General features: G+C 40.2%; 1 protein-coding gene across 6 annotated transcripts in view; it reads right to left on the bottom strand.

The window, feature by feature from the left end:
• CABIN1 (calcineurin binding protein 1) overlaps positions 1–22085 on the bottom strand; it is a 235001-nt gene that overhangs the window by 50011 nt on the left and 162905 nt on the right. For 5 of the 6 annotated variants that reach the window (XM_030582446.1, XM_030582448.1, XM_030582447.1 and 2 more), the window contains 3 exons: positions 21371–21467; positions 19198–19842; positions 18228–18302 (listed from right to left, as the gene is read on the bottom strand). In XM_030582446.1, the coding sequence (XP_030438306.1) occupies positions 18228–18302; positions 19198–19842; positions 21371–21467 (817 nt within the window). Of the gene's footprint in view, positions 1–3725; positions 3774–18227; positions 18303–19197; positions 19843–21370; positions 21468–22085 lie in introns of all 6 variants that reach the window. The other variant, XM_030582451.1, reaches the window with a different exon arrangement.

Here is a 22085-nt window from a genome sequence, read left to right as displayed (position 1 = left end):
ACCTTGACCTTGGCTCTTTAGGGGTCCTGACGTTCGTCTGCGACCACCTTGGCCTCGCCGTTTGCCAAAGTCCTGTCTCTGGCTAGGCACAGAGTATGGCGGCTGGGGACAGAAAGGCCTGTGTTTGGTCGCTGGCATATGCATGCTGAGAGCGCGCATTAGGACCCTACTGTCCATCAGGCTTCGCAGCCTGGGGCTGTCTTTGTCGCGAAGAGGCCTTTACCAACAAAGGGTAAATCCTGAATGGCATACTGCAGCTCCGGCCGGAGGTTTGAAACCTGAAGCCATGAGATGCACCTCATGGAGACACCAAAGGCCAGAGTCCTGGCTGCTGAGTCTACTGTGTCCAACGAAGCCTGGAGGGACGCTCTGGGTACCTTTTTCCCCCGTCCTCCAAGATGGCAGCGAACTCTTGGCGGGAGTTTTGAGGGAGAAACTCCATAAACTAAACTACCTTCACCCAGGTGCTATAATTATAGCAGCTAAGCAAGGCTTGTTGCTTTGCTACCCAGAGCTGCAGGGCCTCTGCAGAGTACACCTGGCAGCCAAGCAGGTTCATTCGCCAAGCCTCTTTCGGTTTCGGGGCTGGTGCCCGCTGGCCATACCAATACCTCTCCTTAACAGATTGAAAGACTAGTGAGCAGAGAGGAGAGCGGACAGACGAGTGGTCGTACCCCTTAGAGGGCCCCATACCGGGTCCTCTACCTCTGGGACCTCCTCCACCTCAGGTTGTCGGGGGGCATATCAGAATTGTGGTCCTGAGCATAAGATCTGCGCATGTGGGATGACACGGATGCGTGTCTGGATGGCCATGGAGGTACTAAAGGAAGGCACGGGCAGAGTCTCTGACTCTATCGGACCTTGCCCAACTCGGCACCGGGGACCGGCACCGGGAGGCGTACCGGTACCTGGAACGAGATCCAGATCTGCAACCAGAACGGTGCCGGGAGGTCGACCAAGATCTCGAGGCTCGGGGAGAGGCTACAGGAGTCAAGGTACCTGTCGCGGTGCCGGGAGTCGGAATGGTGCTGATAGCAGGTCGGCGAACGGGATACCGACCGGTGCAGCGAGTGCGACCAGTACCGATGAGGAAAACAGCACCGGGACTGCAAGTGGTGTCGGGTGTGCCGACGGGACCTGGAGTGTCTGCGGGACCGTGATCATGAACGGTGCCGCTCTGCTGTGCTGACAGAGGATAGTCATATGAAGAGACTGTATTACCCGCACCGGCAGTGCCGGGGTCAGGCAGCATTGACTCTGTCATGGCAATGAGATCCCTCGCCGTTGGTAATGTCTCCAGCGTGGAGGGAACAGCAGGCTCAACCACAGTGCATACTGGGGAGCTGTCAGGCACCGGATTCGACTGCCCTCGTGGGACCGGAATCGACGGTACCGAGGTCGTCAGAGCTTTGGTAGGTGTTGGTGCCGGGCGATCCGACTTAGATGAGCTCTCTGGCTGCGGTGCCGTCAGCACGGAAGCAGCAGGAGCAATAAGCTCAACCACGGCGCGTGCTGGGGAGCCGACAGGCACCGGATTCGACTGCCCTCGTGGGACCGGAATCGACGGTACCGAGGTCGTCAGAGCTTTGGTAGGTGTCGGTGCCGGGCGATCCGACTTAGATGAGCTCTCTGGCTGCGGTGCAGTTGGCACGGAAGCAGCAGGAGCAGTAAGCTCAACCACGGCGCGTGCCGGGGAGCCATCAGGCACCGGATTCGACGGCCCTTGTGGGACCGGGATCGACGGTGCCAACGTCGTCGGTGCCTCAGCAGGTGTCGGTGCCGGGCGATCCGACTTAGAGGAGCTTTCTGGCTGCGGTGCAGTTGGCACAGAAGCAGCGGGAGCAGTAAGCTCTACCACGGCGCGTGCCGGGGAGCTGTCAGGCACTGGATTCAATGGCCCTGGGGGACTGGAATCGACGGTGCCGATGTCATCGGTGCCTCTGCAGGTGTCGGTGCCGGGCAATCCGACTTAGATGAGCTCTCTGGCTGCGATGCAGGTGGCCCGGAAGCAGCAGGAGCAGGGGGCTCAACCACGGCGCGTGCCGGGAAGCCGTCAGGCACCAGCAGGAATCGTAGGCTTCCTCGACCTCGGAGGAAGGGAGCGGTGCCGAGTCGACTTCGGTGCCGGCCGGTGCCGAAAGGCCTTGGCAGTACCGGCGGGGTCCGGTGCCGAGGAGGCGCTTCTGCCAGCCGGTTGATCATCGCTCGGCGCCAAAGGTGGAGGGGTAAGTGAAAGTCCCGCTCCTTTTTGTTCTCGGCTTAAAAGCCTTGCAAATGGGGCACTTAGCTGTCAAGTGTGATTCCCTGAAGCACTTCAAACAGGAGTCGTGTGGATCTCCCTTCGGCATCGGCTTCTGGCAGGCCGAGCCCATTTTAAAACCCGGTGAGCCGTGCATGGGCTCCGGCACCGGGTTCATGGAAGGGGCTACTTCCTGAACCCCGCTAATTATTACTAAACTAACTATGTTAGCAAAGAAAAAACATAACTATACAAATAAAGGATTATAACTGCATAACTATATACGAGAACTACGAGTAGCTAGGGAAGTGGAGGTCAGCTAAGCCGCGCTCCACTGTTCCAATGACCGACACGGGCGGTAAGAAGGAACTGAGGAGCGGGCGGGCCGGCAGGGGTATATATCAAGCACCATGACGGCGCCACTCTAGGGGGCGACCTGCCAGCCCACTGAGTTGCTAGGGTAAAAGTTTTCCGACGAATGTGCACGCGCGGCACACACACCTAACTGGAATGGATATGAGCAATCACTCGAAGAAGAACTAGCAGAGATGCCCATAATATGGTACTCCATATCTTGAAGAACCATATTTCAACATCAGCATGGCCTCCAAACTTGGGTTTAGCATGGGGGTGTTGGATGGTGGTGGCCTGGGATATATAGGAACTCAATGATCTAGTTGTCCCTTGTAGTCTTAAACTCTATGACTAACCAGGGCCGGCGTTAGGCCAATTCCCCCAATTCCTCCGAATCGGGCTCCGCACCTAAGACGGACCCGCTCCCTAAAGAAGAGAGCCTAACTTTTTAATTTTTACTCATCCAGTGGTGGTCTGGGTTGGCAGCAGGTCCTTCACTCACTCCAGGTCTCTAGCAGCATGTCCTTCAGTGCCACGGAAGACCCGGAGCGACTGAAGGACCCACCGCCGAAGACTTGTAATGCTGCCGGGTATTTGAATTGGGCCCCGCACTTCCTAAGGCTGGCCCTGTGACTAACATTTTGTAAAGGGAAAATTATAACTAACATACACATACAGTCATCTGAATTGTATTCCAGCATAATCAACTCCTTCATGTAACGCATACATTCAAAGACTTTCTCTCCCATTCTGAGCAGGTGGCTACTCCATATTCCATCAATCCTCTGATATGTGAACAACAGAATTATCAGATCAAGAGAGGTAAAATGGTAGGGTGAAAAATATTAAGAAATTAAAAATGAAAAGTGGTTTTTTTTCTTTCCTTCTTGTTCATTTAACAATTGTTTTCAGCTGCAGGCTGAGAGCGGAGAGCCGTAAATTACACTGACAGTACACCTCCAGTATAAAGTGAGAGGGGGATGCCATGGTAACTGGTGAATGCAACAGTGAACAAAAACGGTCACCCTTCGGTAGGAGTGAGATCTAAAAGAACTCTTTTTTTGTCCCCCCTTTCCCACCTTCTTCTTCCCCTTTTTCTTGTTGTCTCTCTGCTGCATTAAATATAACCTACCAACAACTCAGGAAAAACACTTTCGGCTCCATAAGCAGTCTCTGACATCTTGATGTGCAGAAAGAAAAGAAAATGAGGAGATGAAAATTAGCAGCAAATGGGAGGAACAAAGAGTGGGGGAACCACATGAGGCAATACAAGAGATGCTTATTTTCTAATTATTTAATGTTTCACTTATTTCCCCCCCCATCCCTGGGAAAGGGTTTTTAACAGTTTCTTTTAGAGATTGACAAGATAAAATTGTGGGAATATGAAAAGAATATCTGGACATGCAAGCCAGATCAAACAATGTTGTCTCATCAGATTTCTCCCTGGAGAAAAAAAATGTTTACAAACTATCATAATTATAAAGGGAAGGGTAACAACACTCCTGTATACAATACTATAAAATCCCTCCTGGTCAGAGGCACCAAAATCCTTTTACCTCTAAAGGGTTAAGAAGCTCAGGTAACGTCGCTGACACCTGACCCAAAGGACCAATAAGGGGACAAGAGACTTTCAAATCGGCGGGGGGGGGGGGGGGGCTTCTGTTTGTGCTCTTTGTCTTGGTGTTGTTCGCTCTTGGGACTAAGAGGGACTAGACATCAGTCCATGTTTTCCAAATCTTTCTGAACAAGTCTCTCATATTTCAAACTTGTAAGTTAACAGCCAGGCAAGGCGTGTTAGTTTATCTTTGTTTTTCTCAACTTGTGAATGTTCCTTTGCTAGAAGGAGGTATCCCTGTTTTGCTGTAACTTTGAAATTAAGGCTAGAGAGGGTTCCTCTGGGCTCGCTGAATCTGATTACCCTGTAAAGTTATTTTCCATCTTGACTTTACAGAGATGATTTTTACCTATTCTTTTTAATAAAATCCTTCTTTTAAGAACCTGATTGATTTTTCCATTGTCCAAAGATCCAGGGGTCTGGGTCTTTGCTCATTTCTGTAACCAATCAGTTAGGATATTATTCTCAAACCTCCCCAGGAAAGAGGGTGTAAGGGCTTGGAGGAATATTTTGGGAGAAGAGGAACTCCAAGTGGTCCTTTCCCTGTTTCTTGTTAAATCACTTGGTGGTGGCAGAGTACCAGGTTTTAACCTAAGCTGGTAGGAATAAGCTTAGGGGGCTTTCATGCAGGTCCCCACATGTGTACTCTAGAGTTCAGAGTGGGGAGGGAACCTTGACACAAACCTTCCATTTCAGTCCACATTCTGCTTTGCCCATGCAACTGTTCTATATTTTTCAGATAGTTAAAATTTGATCTTTATCTGAAATAGATGCCTGTGATATTTTATATATTTTTAACACATTTATGTAACTTAAACATCATTTCTCTCAACAGCTCTGAAAGGATAGGTAACATACAATATACCCAGCACATACACGTCACTAAGGAAGCTCTGTTTTTCCTCTACATGCTACTTGCCATGCCACAATTTCAATTATGATTAAAGAGGTAAACTGAAAATTTAGAAAATACAAGAGTTCTAACAGTGACCACACAATATAAGCTTCACAAGTTTCTGTTCCGACCTTAATAAAAGTGCTACTTGTAAGTACCTGCCAAGGAGAAATGAAGAAAAGAGAGATAGAGTTCTAACATTTTTCAGAGTGCCATGCTTTGTTTATATTGGTTGCATTAACTTCACAACTTCAATCTCATATAGTCAATGGAAAAGCATGTAAGAAATTCCCTCCCATCAACCTAGAAATTCCATAAGTAGGTCTATAATAAATGCATTCCCAAACAAACAGTCATCTAAAACCTTTGCAATACTAGGAATGGTCAGGCAAGAAGTGACCCTGTTGAGAGAGAATTAGACAGAGTCACAGCAAACTGTATGCTAATTTATTTAGAATCATATGTTCTCTGTAAAGGGAACAATAGTTGGCAAGACTAAATATAGCTTATAGCTCTCAGAGGTAGCAGAATGCTTTCAAAACTTCAAATATCTCTGTGACTAAGACTGAAGCCAGATTGGAAGAAGTACAGAGAAAAACAAACACCTCTCCAACTGCTGTGTGACTGTGGACCAAATTCATTTCTGGTGCAACTCCAATGATTTCAAAGAAAAAATAGCAAAAAGTGACTGATATTTATTCCACTGATAAGAGAGAACTTGCTACTAGTTGAAAGGTATACGGAGAAGGAGAAAGTTTTTGTTTGTAGAGTTCCAAAACCTCCAGTATAGGATAGAAAATGTTTGTTAGTACTGTACTTTTGCTAACACTACATGATAAGCTACAGTATGCTATTGCCACAATACCACCAGGAGCGATTTCATCTGCTTTCTATAGTTATCCCTGGACAAGGCTCCCTAGTTCACCAGGTGCTACAATTTTTATTAAAAAATTGCATATTTCCATTTCTGAGACAAGGGCAGGATCTTATTCCTTTTGTTCTTTCAACAATAGTCACAGTTTACTTTTTTTTTTTTTTTTTTGTGGCAGCTAGAAGGAAAGTTTCATAGATTCCAAGACTTAAAGGGACCACTGTGATCATCTTGTCTGACCTACTTTTTTGAAGTAGAGCACATTGTTAAAAATATAAATAAATAAAAGCAAACTTTGATTTCAAAATTGTCAGTGATGTTAAAATTTACACTATTATTTACAGTCTGAAATTGCCTAGCTTCAACTTCCAGCCACTGGATCTTCTTTCCCTTTCCTTGCTAGATTAAAGAGCCTATTATCAACTATTTGTTCTCCACAGAGGTACTTATAGACTGATCAAGTCACCTTTAACCTTCTCCTGTTAAGCTGAACAGATTGAGCTCCTCATGTCTATCCCTAAAGACATGTTTTTCAATTGTTTAATCATTCTCATGGCTCTTCTCTGAACCTTTTCCAATTTATCAACATACTTCTTGAATTGTAGACACCAGAACTGGACAGTGGATGCACCAGTGCCAAATACAGAGGTAAAATAATCTCTTTACTCCTTCTCGAGATTCCCCTGTTTATACAACCAAGGATCACATTAGCCCTTTCAGCTACAACATCACACTCAGAAAAGGCTGGAAAATGTGAAGTATTTTCAGATCAGATATAGAGGAATTTTTTTCCACCCTGCTCCAGTTTTTCTTGGCTTTTGTGTCTTCAAAAATTATCTGTGCCAAGCAGTGGAAACAATTATCCTTCATAATGCAATTCAGTTTTTAAAGAGTCCCTTAGACGCAGAAGAAAACCAAAAGCTATTACACAAAACTCTCCTTATATATAAATATAGCTAGTACCTTTATCATCACTTTACATTAAAATCTTTATTAATGCATTTTTCTTACAACCCATCTCCTTCCAAGAAAGAGTCACCATTCTATCATGATGAAGTAAGGTGGTTAAGTGACTCAACAACGGTCTCTCAAAGTCTATGAATGAGGTTGGAATACAACTTTGGTCTCCTTATTCTCAAGTTGTGTGTTTTAATAAAAAAGGCCATCTTTTGCCCCTTTCCTTATGGCCTCACCATATTATGATGAAGAATGAGTTGGACAAAAGAGAAAAATCTTAATTAAAGAACGATTCAGAATTCGAGAAAAGAGGTTTGGGGTTTTGTTTAGAGCGGGTTAATTTTTTTCCCCATCAAAATGTCTTTTAGGGTTTGTTTTTTGAGCCTTTAAGGATTCTCCACAATCATAACGGCTAGGAAATTACATATTTAATTCTCATTATCTTAAAATATAACATTCACATTCTGGAGTCTGTATTCTTTAGTAATACTGGTTTCATAAAAATGACAATAGCAAAGAAAATGAAATAACTACTGAGAATCATTAAATAACTAGAAGATAATGGAACTTCAACAACAACAACAAACAATGATTTATAAAGAACAAACAATGCCAGACAAACCTGATTGTGTAATTTGGTTTAAAAAAAAAAAATAAAAAATCAGTGAATGAAGAGAATGCATAATATCTAATATATTCGGACTTTATAAACACATTTAATATACAAGTCTTGAGAAACAGGGCTTTGGAGCGGAGCCTCGAGCTGAAGTGTGGAGCAGCTCCAGAGCAGTGGAGCTGCAAGTTTTTGCCTGGAGCTGGAGCGGAGCTGGAGCACAGAGCCAAAGCCCTGTTGAGAAATCCTACTCACAAGATGAATTCAAAAAGGTTTGGATCTGAATTTTGTTATAGAATGAAATCTGCCTGAAAGACCATAAACTGAGTAATGTTAAACAATAATGTACAGATTAGGAAGAGTGCCACAGCAGACAAGTGTTAAGTTTGGTTTTATTTAACTTTTTCAAGAAATATACAGAAGTGGAAGTAAACAGGATATTTACTAAATTCACATATGTTGGTAACTTGGGAAATATTGTGGAGACAAAAATAATTGAGAGAGCCCTTTGGATGTTAGATATGTGGACAGGAAATAAAATAATACTTGGAAAAACGCAATAAATATATCTGAGGTGAAAAAAATACAAAAGATATTTAAGGAGAGGGAGAAAGCTGGAAAGCAATACAACTGGAAGAGACGGAGAATGGAATACTAGACAAGGTAGTGGACAAGAAATTAAGTAGGCATTTGCAATATAATACAATAGCAAAAAAGGCCAACGTGATGATGGATTCCATATATTATTTTTTGTATTACAGTAGGGCTGAGAGAGACAAACTATGACTTAGTCTGCAGTGTTCCAGAAACTGAACAAAAACGTATTAAGACAGTCCCTGCCTTCTTACTATTTAAACAAACAAGACAGCCAAAGGGTAGGAGGAGAAACAGATACAGAAAGTGAAGTATCTTGCCCAAGATGACACAGCAGATCTGGGGCAGAGCTGTGACTAGAACCCCTCTCTCCCACGTGCTAGTCCAGTACCTTACTCAGTAGCTCACATTGCCTCTTTCACACAGAAACATCAAGTCTTGGAGCAGGGAGAAGGTATTTCCTTTCTTTGGCCTTAAGTCAGCAAAGTAGTTAACCATATGTTTAAGCATATGCTTAAAATCCCATTGACTTCAGAGACTATAAGAAAACATTAGAGCTAAAAATATATAGCTTTGTTAAACAACTAAGAGTACCTTCTGAGGGGTATAAATACCACGAAGGGAGAACAACTATTTAGAGTGGTACAAAGGGGTATATAACTTTATAAGCAGTGGGATGAAATTAAGGAGAACATTTAGGTGGGATATCAGAAAAACATTTCAGATGGTAAGATCTATCATACCAAAGAATAGTTTCCCTAGAGCAGTGGATTGGACAATGTACTAGAAAATATATTCAAAGGAACAATTCTGTATTTGCAGGTAAAATGAACTAGATGATCTAAAATGTCTTTTCCATCTCTAATGCTTAAATGTCTATGATTTACTGTCATGGTTTCTCGATATATATCTATGTATGTAAAATGCATGCGTGGCATATACCTCACCCAATCCATTCCAATAAGTACTGCCCATGTTCTCCCATCAACCAAACCAATTCACTGGATGCGGGGAAAATCCCCAAATTGTTTCAGCAAGAGGACAAGTGACTGCTTAGCTAAAAAAGCTGAGGCTTTCACTATCTTTTAATGACCAGCAGACTCTGTCTCAGCAAAATTAGTGACTAAGAAATATTGTGAAGAAATTAAAGGCTCCCTAACAATCTTTTGTTTTGGTTTGCATTTTTTATCTATGTCAGCACCACATATTTACTTCTGTAAACTCATATACACTTGCCAGTACCTGGGGCCTTAATGGAGTAAATCTGGACTTGCTGTAGAAAACCTCTTCCAAAACAATTTACAGAAGTGTAACAGTAGATATAATTACGTTTTAGAAACATGGAGTATCTGTGTTATTTAATTGAAGTGACTCCTCTTTACAGTTTGTGAAACTGGAAATCTAGTGTTCTCGGATTATATTTATGTCTGCACTGAGGCACATACTGCACGTTTTGTCCAGTTCAAGATCATCAAAATCTGAACATATTTGTTTGCTTTTTCCTTAATACTGTGCATTGATATAATGGTATCCTAATACAATTACTGCTAGTAGCCAGTTGTACGATAGCTCCTTTTTGGAAAAGTATAGATCTCCGTAAAATTAGTTGCACAGAGAAATAAAGTATGGGAAACACTTTCAGTTGGGGGGGAAGGTTGCGGAGGAGAGGAGAGACAGGCAGCCTTACCACCAGCTCAAGCAGATTTTATAGTATGGCTATCGTTTTTTAACTCTGAAGATAATAAATACGCAGATAATCATAAGAGGTTGATGAAACAAATTGGTCTTTTAAAAGGTAACCAATACAGGTTCTGAATAAGATATTTTAATACTTGTATTGAAAGTTCATGTATGTTAATAATGATAAAAAAAAAAGAGCTTTTAAAAAAAATCTTAATGTAAGGAAGCACAGCAGAATTCCTGTAAGAAATGTACCTGAAATAAATCAATTTTCAAAAATGGACCTTGCTCATTTTAGCTAGTGTTCAATATTAGGATTAAAAGTTATTCCGATAAAACAAAAATAAATTTCTTATTGCCCTGCAATAAAGCTTGGATGTTGCTTTTGTGCAGAAAACAATCCATTCCACATCTTCTTTAACTCTCTCTCTAATCTTTCAATTCTCAACTATATGTCTGATGTAATCTGTTAAATCCCTTTGGTTTACAGCACCATAATTTATTATTACTGAATGTTTTAAATCAAAGTTCTCCCTTTGGGGAAAAATGTTTCTCTTTACTCTTATTCTACTCGCTTCCACTAAGTTGTACCTTACCTCTACTTCAAAACCAAGAAATACTGAAGATCTCCCTTTACTATCCTTATCTTCGCAAACCTCACAGGTCTGTCTCTTGAACATTACCTGAATTTGTCCTTATTTGACCCTACTTTTGCTGAAATTATTCTTCATGTCTTGTTATTTCCTGTTTTGACTACTGCAATTCCCTCTTCTCTGGTGCCACCACATACATGCTCTTGAACTTGAATAGTTTTTCCCACTCACTTTGTATTGTGATCTAGTAGGACTGAAGAAGTTAATTTCTCCTATGAGATAAGGGAATAGGAGATGGGTGTTGGTTGAGTAGGCATGTCTGGGTTGATATGAATGAACTCTCAAGAACAGTCAACATATGGATGGAGTTACCTTGGAGAGATAATAGAAGACCAACAACCAGATACTAACTGTCAGCCAAGCGATGCAAAACACGAGAGAGCAGCATGACTAGAGCTTGAAACGAAGTAAGATGTTAGGAGGCTGCAATAAGAACTCTCCTGCCCAGGACTGTGGGAGGGATGGAGTCCTGGATGTTTTTGAACCAAAGAAACATGTTGTGCTGACAGCATGGACGTGTATAAGCTTTGCTTAGAATGGAAAAGCAAAAGACCCTAAAATACTGTATTCCAGTTGATTAATAATGCTGACTTGTTTTGAAAAGGCTTTCCTGGGTCACTGAAAACACATGCTGTTTGCATATCTCCCAAAAGGGCAAAGTATCCAACAAAAGATCAGTTTTTTTTTTTTGGACTCAATGGAGCCACAATGAGAAACAATGGTGCTGAAGCCAGGGCCCAGTCTTGGAGTAGTGGAGCTGTGGTGCAAATAAGTAGAGGCCTAGGACCTAGCACTAAAAAAAGGATGCTCCCAGAGAAACTGTATACAGGTTGGAGGAAAGCTTTCCCTTTGGATCCAAGATATTTGATAGGAAGGTTGCTATTGTCTCACTGTTTCCTTGTATTCTGTTCAGCCAATAAATGGTAGGTGTAGGACACACCATGTTAATATTGTATTATATTTAGCATGTGGGCAGTTATGTTAACATTTTTGTTTATGTCAAGATATATACTGTGCAATGCTAAATGACGCTTTTGACATTAGTGAATACCAAGCCGGCAAAGGCAAGATACATTAATGGTTTGCCCCGGTACAAGTTTGGGAGCTGCCTTCATGGCTATTGGTACCTGGAATGTGGTAAACAAGAGATGAGGAAAGGTACAGAACAACAAACTAAGGAACTTGTACAAACTGATGGGTTGGATCTTAGGTGACATTTGAAGTGCTTGTGTCTTGTACATGACCTTGCTATAAATAGAGGTAATTTTGAGGGTATATCTTTGAAATACCATTACTGTGTAAGAGGAACATGCTGCGAGATAAGAATTGTTTCCCAAAAGGAGGGATATGTATATCTCCTTTTCATATTGTATTATTTTGTCTTTAGGCAATACACTGGCTGAGCTTGGCTATTTGGTCTTTTGAACATTTTTACTATAGAACTGCAAGTGTAGTTAATCAATTGGCTATACATTTTAATCAGTAATTCCTGCCCCCTATCTGTCTTCTCCCCCTGTTGTTTCTTGTCTTAAACTAAGACTGAGGGGCAGGGACTATCTTTTTGTTCTGGCAAAATGGGGTCCTGGTCCTTTGGAAATACAAATAAATAATTATATAAACAAATATATGGTATTGTATTTCTCAAGCTAGGTTGGCAAGTGCATTTTTAATGACTGGCCAAATTTAAATAAAAATAAACTGGTTCAAATCCTCTCTGCGTCTCTTAACTTTCTCAGATGATGGAATGTTTCTCTTTGCCATATCACCCAATAAGATCACATAAGAGAAGTAACAGTTAAACTTTTAGGGGTTGTCTACACTAGAGGGGCTTCAATGGCATAGCTGCTTTGCTGAGCTATGTCCTATAATCCCGTAATGTAGATGCATCCTACAGTGACTGAAGGAGCTTTTCAGTCACTGAAGGAACTCCACCACCTTGACTGGTGGTAACTAGGACGACAAAAGCATTCTTCCATCAACCTAGCTGTGTCTTCACCAGGGATTAAGTTGGCATCGCTAGAACACTTGTATTGACTTATTTTCTGCTCATCTTTAAAGAGACATGACAAATACCAAACACCCCTGAAAACAATGCTGCCAAATAGCCAGGTGAAAAACTTCCCTGACGGGGCTGGAAAAAAGTTAAAAAAGCAGGTATTGATTGGACATGCCATTCAGTTACTAGTTCTGGCCGTCAATAAAAGTCTTCAGAACAAATATGCACGCTGATTGGCTGTTACAGTGGTAAAATCTATGCTACCTTTGGCCATGAAAGAAAAAACCCAAGATATTGGCTCGTTAAAAACAACAGAAAAATCACAGATCTTGTGAGTCTATTTTCTCATCCAAATCTCCAGTAACATAGGCCTTTCTCCTTGAGTTGCTGCTGTTTTACACATTAGCACCATTTATTTACAGGAGGTAAATATTTGCTGGTTTGAGATAAGGCAGGATTCACTCTATTGGAACCAGACAGATGTCCTGTAGAGCAAATATTCTAGTGCCTGCATATTAATTCATGGCTTTGTACTAGCAATAACATGTCATCTCCATGCTATTCAAGATCAGATCCCCAGCAGAAAAGTCTCAAACTGACTATGTTGAGTAATCTCTAAAATTCAGATTTCCACCTTCCCAAAAGGGAGTTCCTAGAAGGCTTTGAAGAAAAGCATATGTTAAATTAGAAAGTAAGTTTTATTAGAAATGACTTATTAGGAGAACTTGTTTTGTTCCAGTGTACTCTGACATCAAATCTGCTCTAACAGTTGCTTTCAAGACTATATTTGTTCGCAGTGTTCTCCCATCTCAAACTTTAGCTACTTGACTGAATAATGCATGACTTTGCTAGAGGATCTGGTGGTAAACTAGTCACATTCCCAGAATCTTAGCATCCTAAAACTAATATAACTCAATTGGTCATGCTAACCTTCTCAAAACTTTACTTAGCAGCAAATTATTTCCAGTATGGAACAACAACAGGATGGATAAAAATCAATTGTTTTTGAAAGAAAAATAAAAAAAAAAGTTTTATTTACATCAGATTTTTTTAATGTTGTCATTTAAATTCAAAGTTTCTCTTTTTAAAAATTAAACCTGTTATACAAAAAACATACTATAGTCTCTTAAAACATTAAAATAAAAATAAATATGCTGAATCCGTGAGCCTCTATAAAACTTTGAGTTCAAGGCTGCTTTTCTATATAAAGAAAGAATTAAGGAAAAAACATCTAACTTTTGAGGTCAAGCTTAATAAATATAACACAACAGGGCAGCCTAACTGAAGAGCATCTCATTTCAAGAGCTAGATGAAACTAGCAATACAAATTCCTGTCACTTTCACTTAGGCATATTTGAATATTTTCCCAGGCTGAAGTGAAATAATCAGTTAAATTCACTGACTACAGTTAATGCCTCAGTTTAATAAATAATTTAGCTGTAAATGTGAAACATGTTTTGATAAGAGAAGTTTATGTATTCAAAACATTTAAGGTTGTTTTGTTTAATAAAAATAATTTGATATGCCATTTTGTGTGATTAATTAAATTCCAGTTACCATCCCAATAAGGCTTTGCACAAATCACAAGCAAGAAGCTAATTACCTAGTAAATAAGCAATATATCATTCATCGTTTTCTACCACACTCAAAATGTACAGTTAATAAGAATCTGAAAATACTGAGCTATATAATTTCTCTCTCTCCATACATACACACATACTAGTAGTTATTTAGTAATTGTTAACCTTCCTAGATAGCAAAAAGTTGTACCAAATCTAGTGCAAATGATCTATTCAGTTGTAAATCAACATATTTTAATGGTTAACACAACCAATGAGAGTGCACATTTCTTTAGAAAACAACAAATACAAATGGAAAAGTTGATTAAAATTGATTATTTAAATCAAGGCCATTTGGTTATTTAAATCATGATTTAAATCAAAGCACTCTGAACAAAAGCATTTTGTTTGTTTTAAGAAATTCACTACTCGGCATATTAGTTTTACAATCCAGATCACAAATCAGACTAAAAATTTTTTGTTTTAAAGGAAAAATAAAGACAATGATTTACCTTCTGATCCCAGATTTCTTTATAAAGAAACAAGTTAAAGAGTAGACTATATGGGAAGAGAAAAAGTCCCTGCTATATTGCCACTTGCACTATTTGTAGTCATTTGTGTAGTTTTAACAGGAAAATGTTACTGGCTACCCGATGGAGTCAATATGGAGAACAAGACCTGCCACTGAAAATCAAATCAAGAGAGACTCCTGCACCTCTTTCTACCTCCTTCCTTCAAGAAATCAAACAATCAGTTCTCAAGAACTTGTCAAATTGCTTCTTAAATGAAGCTGCATTGCAAAATACTCCATAAACAACTTGAATACAGAGTATAAAATGTAGTGTCCTTGCAACTATATGAGAAGTGTAACATTTAGCACATTGGACTATCTGCTCCTACTTCTCTTGCCTGCTTATATTTCTAGGAGAAGGAAAGAGATAATTTGTTTTATCTTGTTAATATAATTGTTTTAATAAATGTTAATAATGCCAATAATTAAAATCCACTACCATCACTTCTAAGATTCTACACCTGTAGAGAGTATTGTGTATTAGCAGAATGGGAAGAATTCTTGCAGCATAAAACGTTAAATCAGTATCTTCACCGAAACTCCCAAATAGAAAAAAAAATAATTAAGTTAGTCTATGTGAGGACAAATGATCTAGGCCTTTAAACCAACTGCACTCTGAGACATTGTTTGACATGCTAATTTTACAAGAGCACCTGAACAATAAAAGATGTGTTTGTAATACATATATCAAGCAGAAGAGGACAAACTTCTATCAAGACAAGAAAAAGGATTTTAGTTAGTGAGTGCTGCTGTAATCCTAATGCTTCAGGTTTTCATTTTTCTAATTTATGTTATGGCACTCTACATCTAAGGAATGATTAATTAAAAAAATAGAATAGAAGCCCAGGTTTAAAGATTCCCAAGGTGGTGTGACTGTAGAAGTTCAATATGCTCAGTTGTCTTCTGGTTTCTGATCTCTTTTGTTCACAGACTAATGCTAATTCTAGAAGCGAATTTCTTGTTATTGTGCCTGGGGCTAACAAATTACGGTTCTTAAGTTATAAGAAAAGTCCTGTCTCAAGCATAGCAAAACATTTCTTTTGAGGAGACAGAATTAGTGAAAGACCTAAATGCATGACACAGAAACCCTCCTGTCTTCATGTTACCCATTCATTCATCAGAAAGACCTTCATCCCCATTCCTATTGTGACAGCTTTGTGGCCTTCTTGAGAGAGGGTGCAGTTTGACATTATTCAGGCTGTAATGTAAAGATCAAACAGTAATCCAAATGATCATCATAGAACTGTTGATCGAATTGTAGTCAGTCATCGCTCTACATGAATTTAATAGATTTCTAAAAAGACTTTGACACAGTGGATAGAACTGTCTATTGGAAATTGCTGCATCACTATGGAATCCCCCAGAAAACTCTGATTATTCTTCAAAAGCTTCTGTGAAAATATAACATGCCAAGTAATACATAACAGCAAACTGACTAAGCCACTCAAGGTAACTACCGGCATCAGACAAGTACATCTTATGTCACAGATGACTTTCCTATTAGTAACAGATTGGGTAATGAGAAAATCCACAAAACAGCCCAAGGGTTTGCAACAGACTTTCATACAGAAACTAGAAGACCCTGACTTTGCAAATAACATCAGCTTGCTGTCCCATACCCACAAAGATATGCAAGCTAAAACAAACGATCTCCAGACATATGTTACTAAGGCTGAAAATCAACACTAAGAAAACTAAAACCATGAGTATCAACCCCAATAACACTTTCTGGGATTAGCGAGCCCTAGTAGGTGAGGTAATTAACCTTTCACTGGACCAACTTCTGTTGGTGAGAGAGGCAAGCTTTTGAGCTACATAGAGCTCTTTCTCATGCTTGGGAAAGGTACTTAGAGTGCACAGCTAAATACAAGATCAAACAGATAGTTTAGCAAAAGTAGTTAGCATATGTTCTAATGGACTATTCTGGGATTGACATAGATGAGGTCTGACACTTCACATATCTTGGCAGCATCATAAGCAAAACAGGCGGAATAGACGAAACAAATTCACAACTAGGGGTCTCAAAGTTATTTAGAACAGGGGAATTTATCTTTATAGTTTGAGACATACAAGTATGCACATAAAATTGGCCATAAGGTAAGGAGAGTAAGCAGATGAATCCACAATGGAAGTCTCTGGGCCAAATCAGCAACTTTAACTGGTGGTCTAAGTAGACTGTAAAACAGGTGATACAACTTGTATCGATTAGGTATTCAGTAGATGTGAAAAATGAATGCAGCTTACTGATCTAGGAGATGTGTGTGGGATTGTAGCAAGAAAAGCAACTAAATGGGTAGATGTAGGAGAAAGTATACCTCCAGCTTATCTTTCATCCTCTTGTTAGTTCTTTTCATGCTCCAGACTCCATGGTGTGTAAGTTATACTCATTTGGCAACCTCCATTAAATACCAAACTGATACAAGATACACAACTTTACCACTTTCATCCATTTTTCAATGTTCTTATGAATGAGGAATATATTGTATTTAAGTTATGGCTGAATTTGGCTCAGTATGTATACACAATTCTACATTTTTGGTGCAGAAAATCTCAGTTAGTAGCACTTTTTGTATCTAGTTTTACAATATTAAAATACTACTTCTACCACTTTATATCATAGGAAAGAAATAAAAAGTTTCTAACTTGGACTTCTTTAAATATTTCAAACAAGTTTGTGTTTACTGTTCATACATTTTTGAGGGCTGTCAATCAACAATATAGCTAGATTTTTATATTTTGAAATACTGTATAAGGCATCTGAATAATATTTAAAAACTGGCTATTGAGTAGGCACACTGGGATTTTTCCAAGATGTATTTTACTTTTTCTAGTTGGACTTCAGAGTCACTATTTCTGCTCTTAATCCATGTGTGCTGATGCTATAAACCATAAAATCCTGTGGTTTTGTCAACTCTGTGGTTTGCCAGCAACATGAATCACCATAGGACACACCTACTGACCTGTTTGCTCTTTCCTCTTGGCTTTAGGTCTCTCTCCAAGGGCAGGTAAATAACCATCTGCCTTCAGGTTCCACAGCTGTTGCTTGGAGTACAACCCAGAAACCACAGAGTTGCTGGGTGACCATGAAAAACGAGACCTTTACATGTAACAATACATACAGATCTGTTGCTGCTGGTCCAAAGGTTTAGAAGATTTAGATAGAGGAGTCATTGTAAAAGTAGGGAAATCACTCTGATTTCCACTGTTAGCTACCTACGTCTCTCATCTTAAATCAGGTCACCTCAATTGTGCAATAGATTACAAGTCATCACAATCCCACAACAGCCTTTGTAATGACTGATATCATAAAAATTGATGAGGGGAAAGAGAGTATAAAGAGTTAGATAAATAAATTTCAGCCAGTGGACAAAGAAAAAAGGAAATGTGACAAAGGGCTAAGAAACAAATAAGAATTGAATTATCCTTAGCAACAAACACTTGATTAAACATTCAAAGTGTGAAACCTTTCCTCCCTCCGCCCGATCTCCAACGATACTTGTTCCTCAAAAACAATATTAAGAGGAAGCAGATGTTTCTTACGAGACTTAAAGACCCCAGAATGCTAACTATCAGACCATACAATAACAGTGTTGATGATGGTAAGGGATGAAAGAATGGTTTAGTGCTTACCTGTTTCTGTGCTGAGGCTCCCATATGAACCTGACAGAACTTGACTGCCTGTTCCAAGGCTGCTTCCTCATCCACCTGAATAAAGGAGGACACTTGATGAAGCCAGGATGATTTAGTAACTGGCAGAAAAGCTACCACTGATTTCAGTGCAGCAGAAGCAGGCCCTTGAGTTCCAGCACAGTGTGGGTATGACTTTCCATCTTGCAAACAATGCCCTTGTCCTGGCAAGGACTCTGTAGCAAAGTGCCCCCTTGCCCAGAGGCAGTTTGGTGGGATGGTATGAGGCCATCTGAAATATGCGGCTCCTTTTATATTTTGTTGGATACAGTGTTCACTGTTGCTACCACTGATTTCACTGATACTGATACCACTGCTCTGGTTTAAGCAGATTGATTAATATGTCACCAGTGCAATAGGCAGATTCAGACTTTATGCTAACAAAGCCACTGCAAAATTTCAAGCTGGGAAGTGCTGAAGGCCCACTCTCCCTATTGCCCAAGTGCATCAGCTATCAATGAACCCTACTGACCAAGGAAGTGAAAAAGATAGTCCCTCTTGCACCCTCTCTGCCAAGATCATAAACCAAAAATGTTTGTTAAAAGTAGTTGTTTTAATGTACTTTACCTCATAGATAGGACATGATGCAACTCCAAAAATTAAGAGCTCCAAAGTAAGGATGCATTAGGGATTTATGTTTCTAACATAGGTGACATATTTTGATTAATAATAACTCTCTGCCATCTGAGTCATAAAATGACAATGGTAACAGAGAGACAAGGTGGGCGAGGTAATATCTTTTACTGGGGCAATTTCTACTGAAGAGAGACAAGCGAGAGAGAGAGAGAGAGAGAGAGAGAGAGAGAGAGAGAGAGAGAGCGCGCGCGCGCGCGCGCGCTCTTCTTCAGGTAACAGAGGAAGCTGTTTGCCCATAATCTACAGAGAAAGTTGAACTGATAGTAAAATCACTTGCCTGTTTAATCAGCATGTATGTTTCTGACATGATCTTCTCAATCCTGCCCAGGTCATAGGCCATGACCTTCTGACCTTGTTGCCACACCCGGTAGGCATCCAGTAACAGAGTTTTCCCAGACTCTGCATCATCTAGTAACTTTCTCTTTCTGTTTGACCTCTGGACAGCTTCCTCTGCAGGTGCTGCCTGAACTGTTCCTTTAGTTGACTGCTGTTGTTGCTGTTTTGAGCTGATACTTAACTCTTCCAGAGAGAGTTCTGCAGTTCTGCTTTCAGGGGTTTTGTCCTTTGAATTCCTGCCAGACTGAACAGGATCTGGCTCAGTATGTTTAAAAGAAGAATCAATTTTTTCAGGGTCTTTGGAATATCCATCAAAATCCATGGGCTCAACTGAGCCAGGCCTGAGGACCTCTTTCATCTCCTTGTCATTCTTATCCTCTTGTTCTAATGTGTCCATAGCATTGATGGTTTGTCCCTGGGTCACTTCTTTTACTCCATTCTCAGTACCACATACTGCTCCATCAGAGAAAGCTGGCTTTTTGGGAAGGACCTCCTTCCCCTCTTCAGCACTAGCTTTGTTGGAAACGTCTGTTGTCATCTTTCCTAATGCAAGGCTACAAGATTTGGAACCTTGATCTTCTGAAACCTTTAAAAAAAGATCATCCTTTTTAATTATCACTGAAATCAGAAGCAGCTTAGAATTTGAAAAGCTAACTACAGGTCACATGAAGGCTGACAATAAGGACCATTGTTGTGTTGCTGTCTTTGGTGCTAAAGAGAATGAGTTTATTTAGTGTTCATTCTTGCTTAGTCCTAAAAAAAAAAAAAATCAGTTAAAATTAATTCAAGTCACTAGCTTTAAGACTGGTTATAATACTCTGATGAAAAGACCACAGTTGAACCAATAGCACAAACTGAATCAAAAATGCAATGGCAGGTTTATTTTATCCTTAAAATTCCTTTTGCTGCTTCAGTCTATGCCATATATTATATTAGGTAAAATCAGCGTTTAAATAGCTAGAAATTTCCCCCATCGTACTGCAACCAAAACCAAATTATTTCTTTTGGCACCTAAACACTAACATCAATTTCATAATCTTCATTCTGGTTTCTAAGACATAACCTTCTCTTGTGGCTAGAGGCTTAAAAGATATCATGGACTCTTATCTAACATTTGAACGTGATGATTTGCAGTAGTGAAATATATCTTTGGAATATCACTAGAGTATACCTTCTCCTCTTTCAGACCACAGCTGATATCAAATGCTACTGCTGTCATTCTTACTAAACCCAGATGGAAGAACTGCACTACATACAAAAGGTCCAACTCCTTCAAACGTGCTTTCAATGAGTTTAGTAGTTTGTACTCTTCTTAACCAAAGAAATCCTTAGACCAGAGCTCTTCCCTTGATTTGTTTGCCTAATATGCTTCCAAGTTCCAGGAAAGTTAGTCTGAGGATTTATCTATACAGCAAATTACTGCATGGCAAGCCAGGATGTGAATCTACAGCACACTAGCTTGCTGCACAGTAACATCAATGTGGACACTGCTACACTGCAACCGGAATGCAGCATGGCGTGCTCTACTCTAGGACTTTCATTGCATTGAATCAGTGTCCAGATGGGATGCTACCGCGAGAAAAGCTGATATGCTGTAGACTGGCATGCTGGCTTGCCACATAGTGACCTGCCATGCAGATAAGCCCTGATACTGATTTAACTTGCAAATAATATGGAATGTTGGATGCTCACTGATTCAGCAGTTTAGCTCTTTTTCAGAGAGACATATGACTATTCTTTTATTCCTTTCACAAAATGACTGGAATCTGATACCACTTAATGAAAGGGGCTATAAACACAACATGCATGTGGCTGTGAAGAAAAAGTATTAAAGAAACAAATCCAGACCTACAGAGTCTAGGGCTATTCTACTAGCAGAGCCTCTGGTTGTGCTAACTAAAGATCCTGGGCCAGATTATGCTCACTAGCATTGTTTTTACACTAATGGAATTGCGTGGGGGTGAGAGCAGTTATTTCTGACTTCCACAAGTTTAAGGAAAAGCAGAATCAAACCCACTCTTCATGAACGTCTCTGGTTTGCACGACTGAGCAACAGGCCACCACTGCACTGCACCACTGAAGTTGTCTGGACAGTTCCACAGATGCTTTCTTACCTCTGTCAGCTCGTTGAGTGTGTCCTCCAATACTTTCACTGTGAGAACAAAGGCTCTTTGTGCAAGAACCTGGCGATCTGCATCCCGTAAGTACTTCCTATGCCACAATAAGAAAGGAAATTAAGCATCAAAAAGTTCTAGGGTTTTAAAAACAAAAACTAATAAATATAAACTTTCTAAAAAATAACATCCGTTTAGAACAGATGTTGCAGGAAAAAGCCAGCAAAAATTTACACTTCTACACCAAATTACTTCAAACTTCCCCCATATCCCTCCCAAGTTTGACAGGTACTTTGTGGAGAACGGTATTTGTATTGGCAAGACACTGATACTACTATCTATGGGTGTGAAAAATGTGGGAAATGGTGCATAAATTTTCCCAAACAACTCTTCAATACCTGTCAAATTCTGGCCTACATAATCTTCGTTAGCCAAAACCTAGACCTCTCCTGAGCAGAGGATGTCAATTATGCAGAATTAGGTTGAATTGCGAGGTGGCTTTTGTAACATGGATAAATGTCCATTTGAGGCTAAGGGAGGATCAGCAGATTATTTTCACTTGTGTTCCAAGTTGCCTTTGAACCCAGATTTCTAGAGTTAAAAAGCTAGTGAATTAACGCATACAATTCTTTATTATTATTTTACATTAAATCCTAACTATTTACATTAAGTGCCACAGAAAAGTGATGTGAATTGGGTGGAACCCACTTAAACT

Source organism: Gopherus evgoodei, chromosome 13, assembly GCF_007399415.2.
Source record: "Gopherus evgoodei ecotype Sinaloan lineage chromosome 13, rGopEvg1_v1.p, whole genome shotgun sequence".
In the NCBI taxonomy this organism is placed as follows: domain Eukaryota; kingdom Metazoa; phylum Chordata; order Testudines; family Testudinidae; genus Gopherus; species Gopherus evgoodei.
The sequence above is the reverse complement of the archived record's forward strand: the minus strand, read 5'-3'. Positions and strand labels throughout refer to the sequence as shown.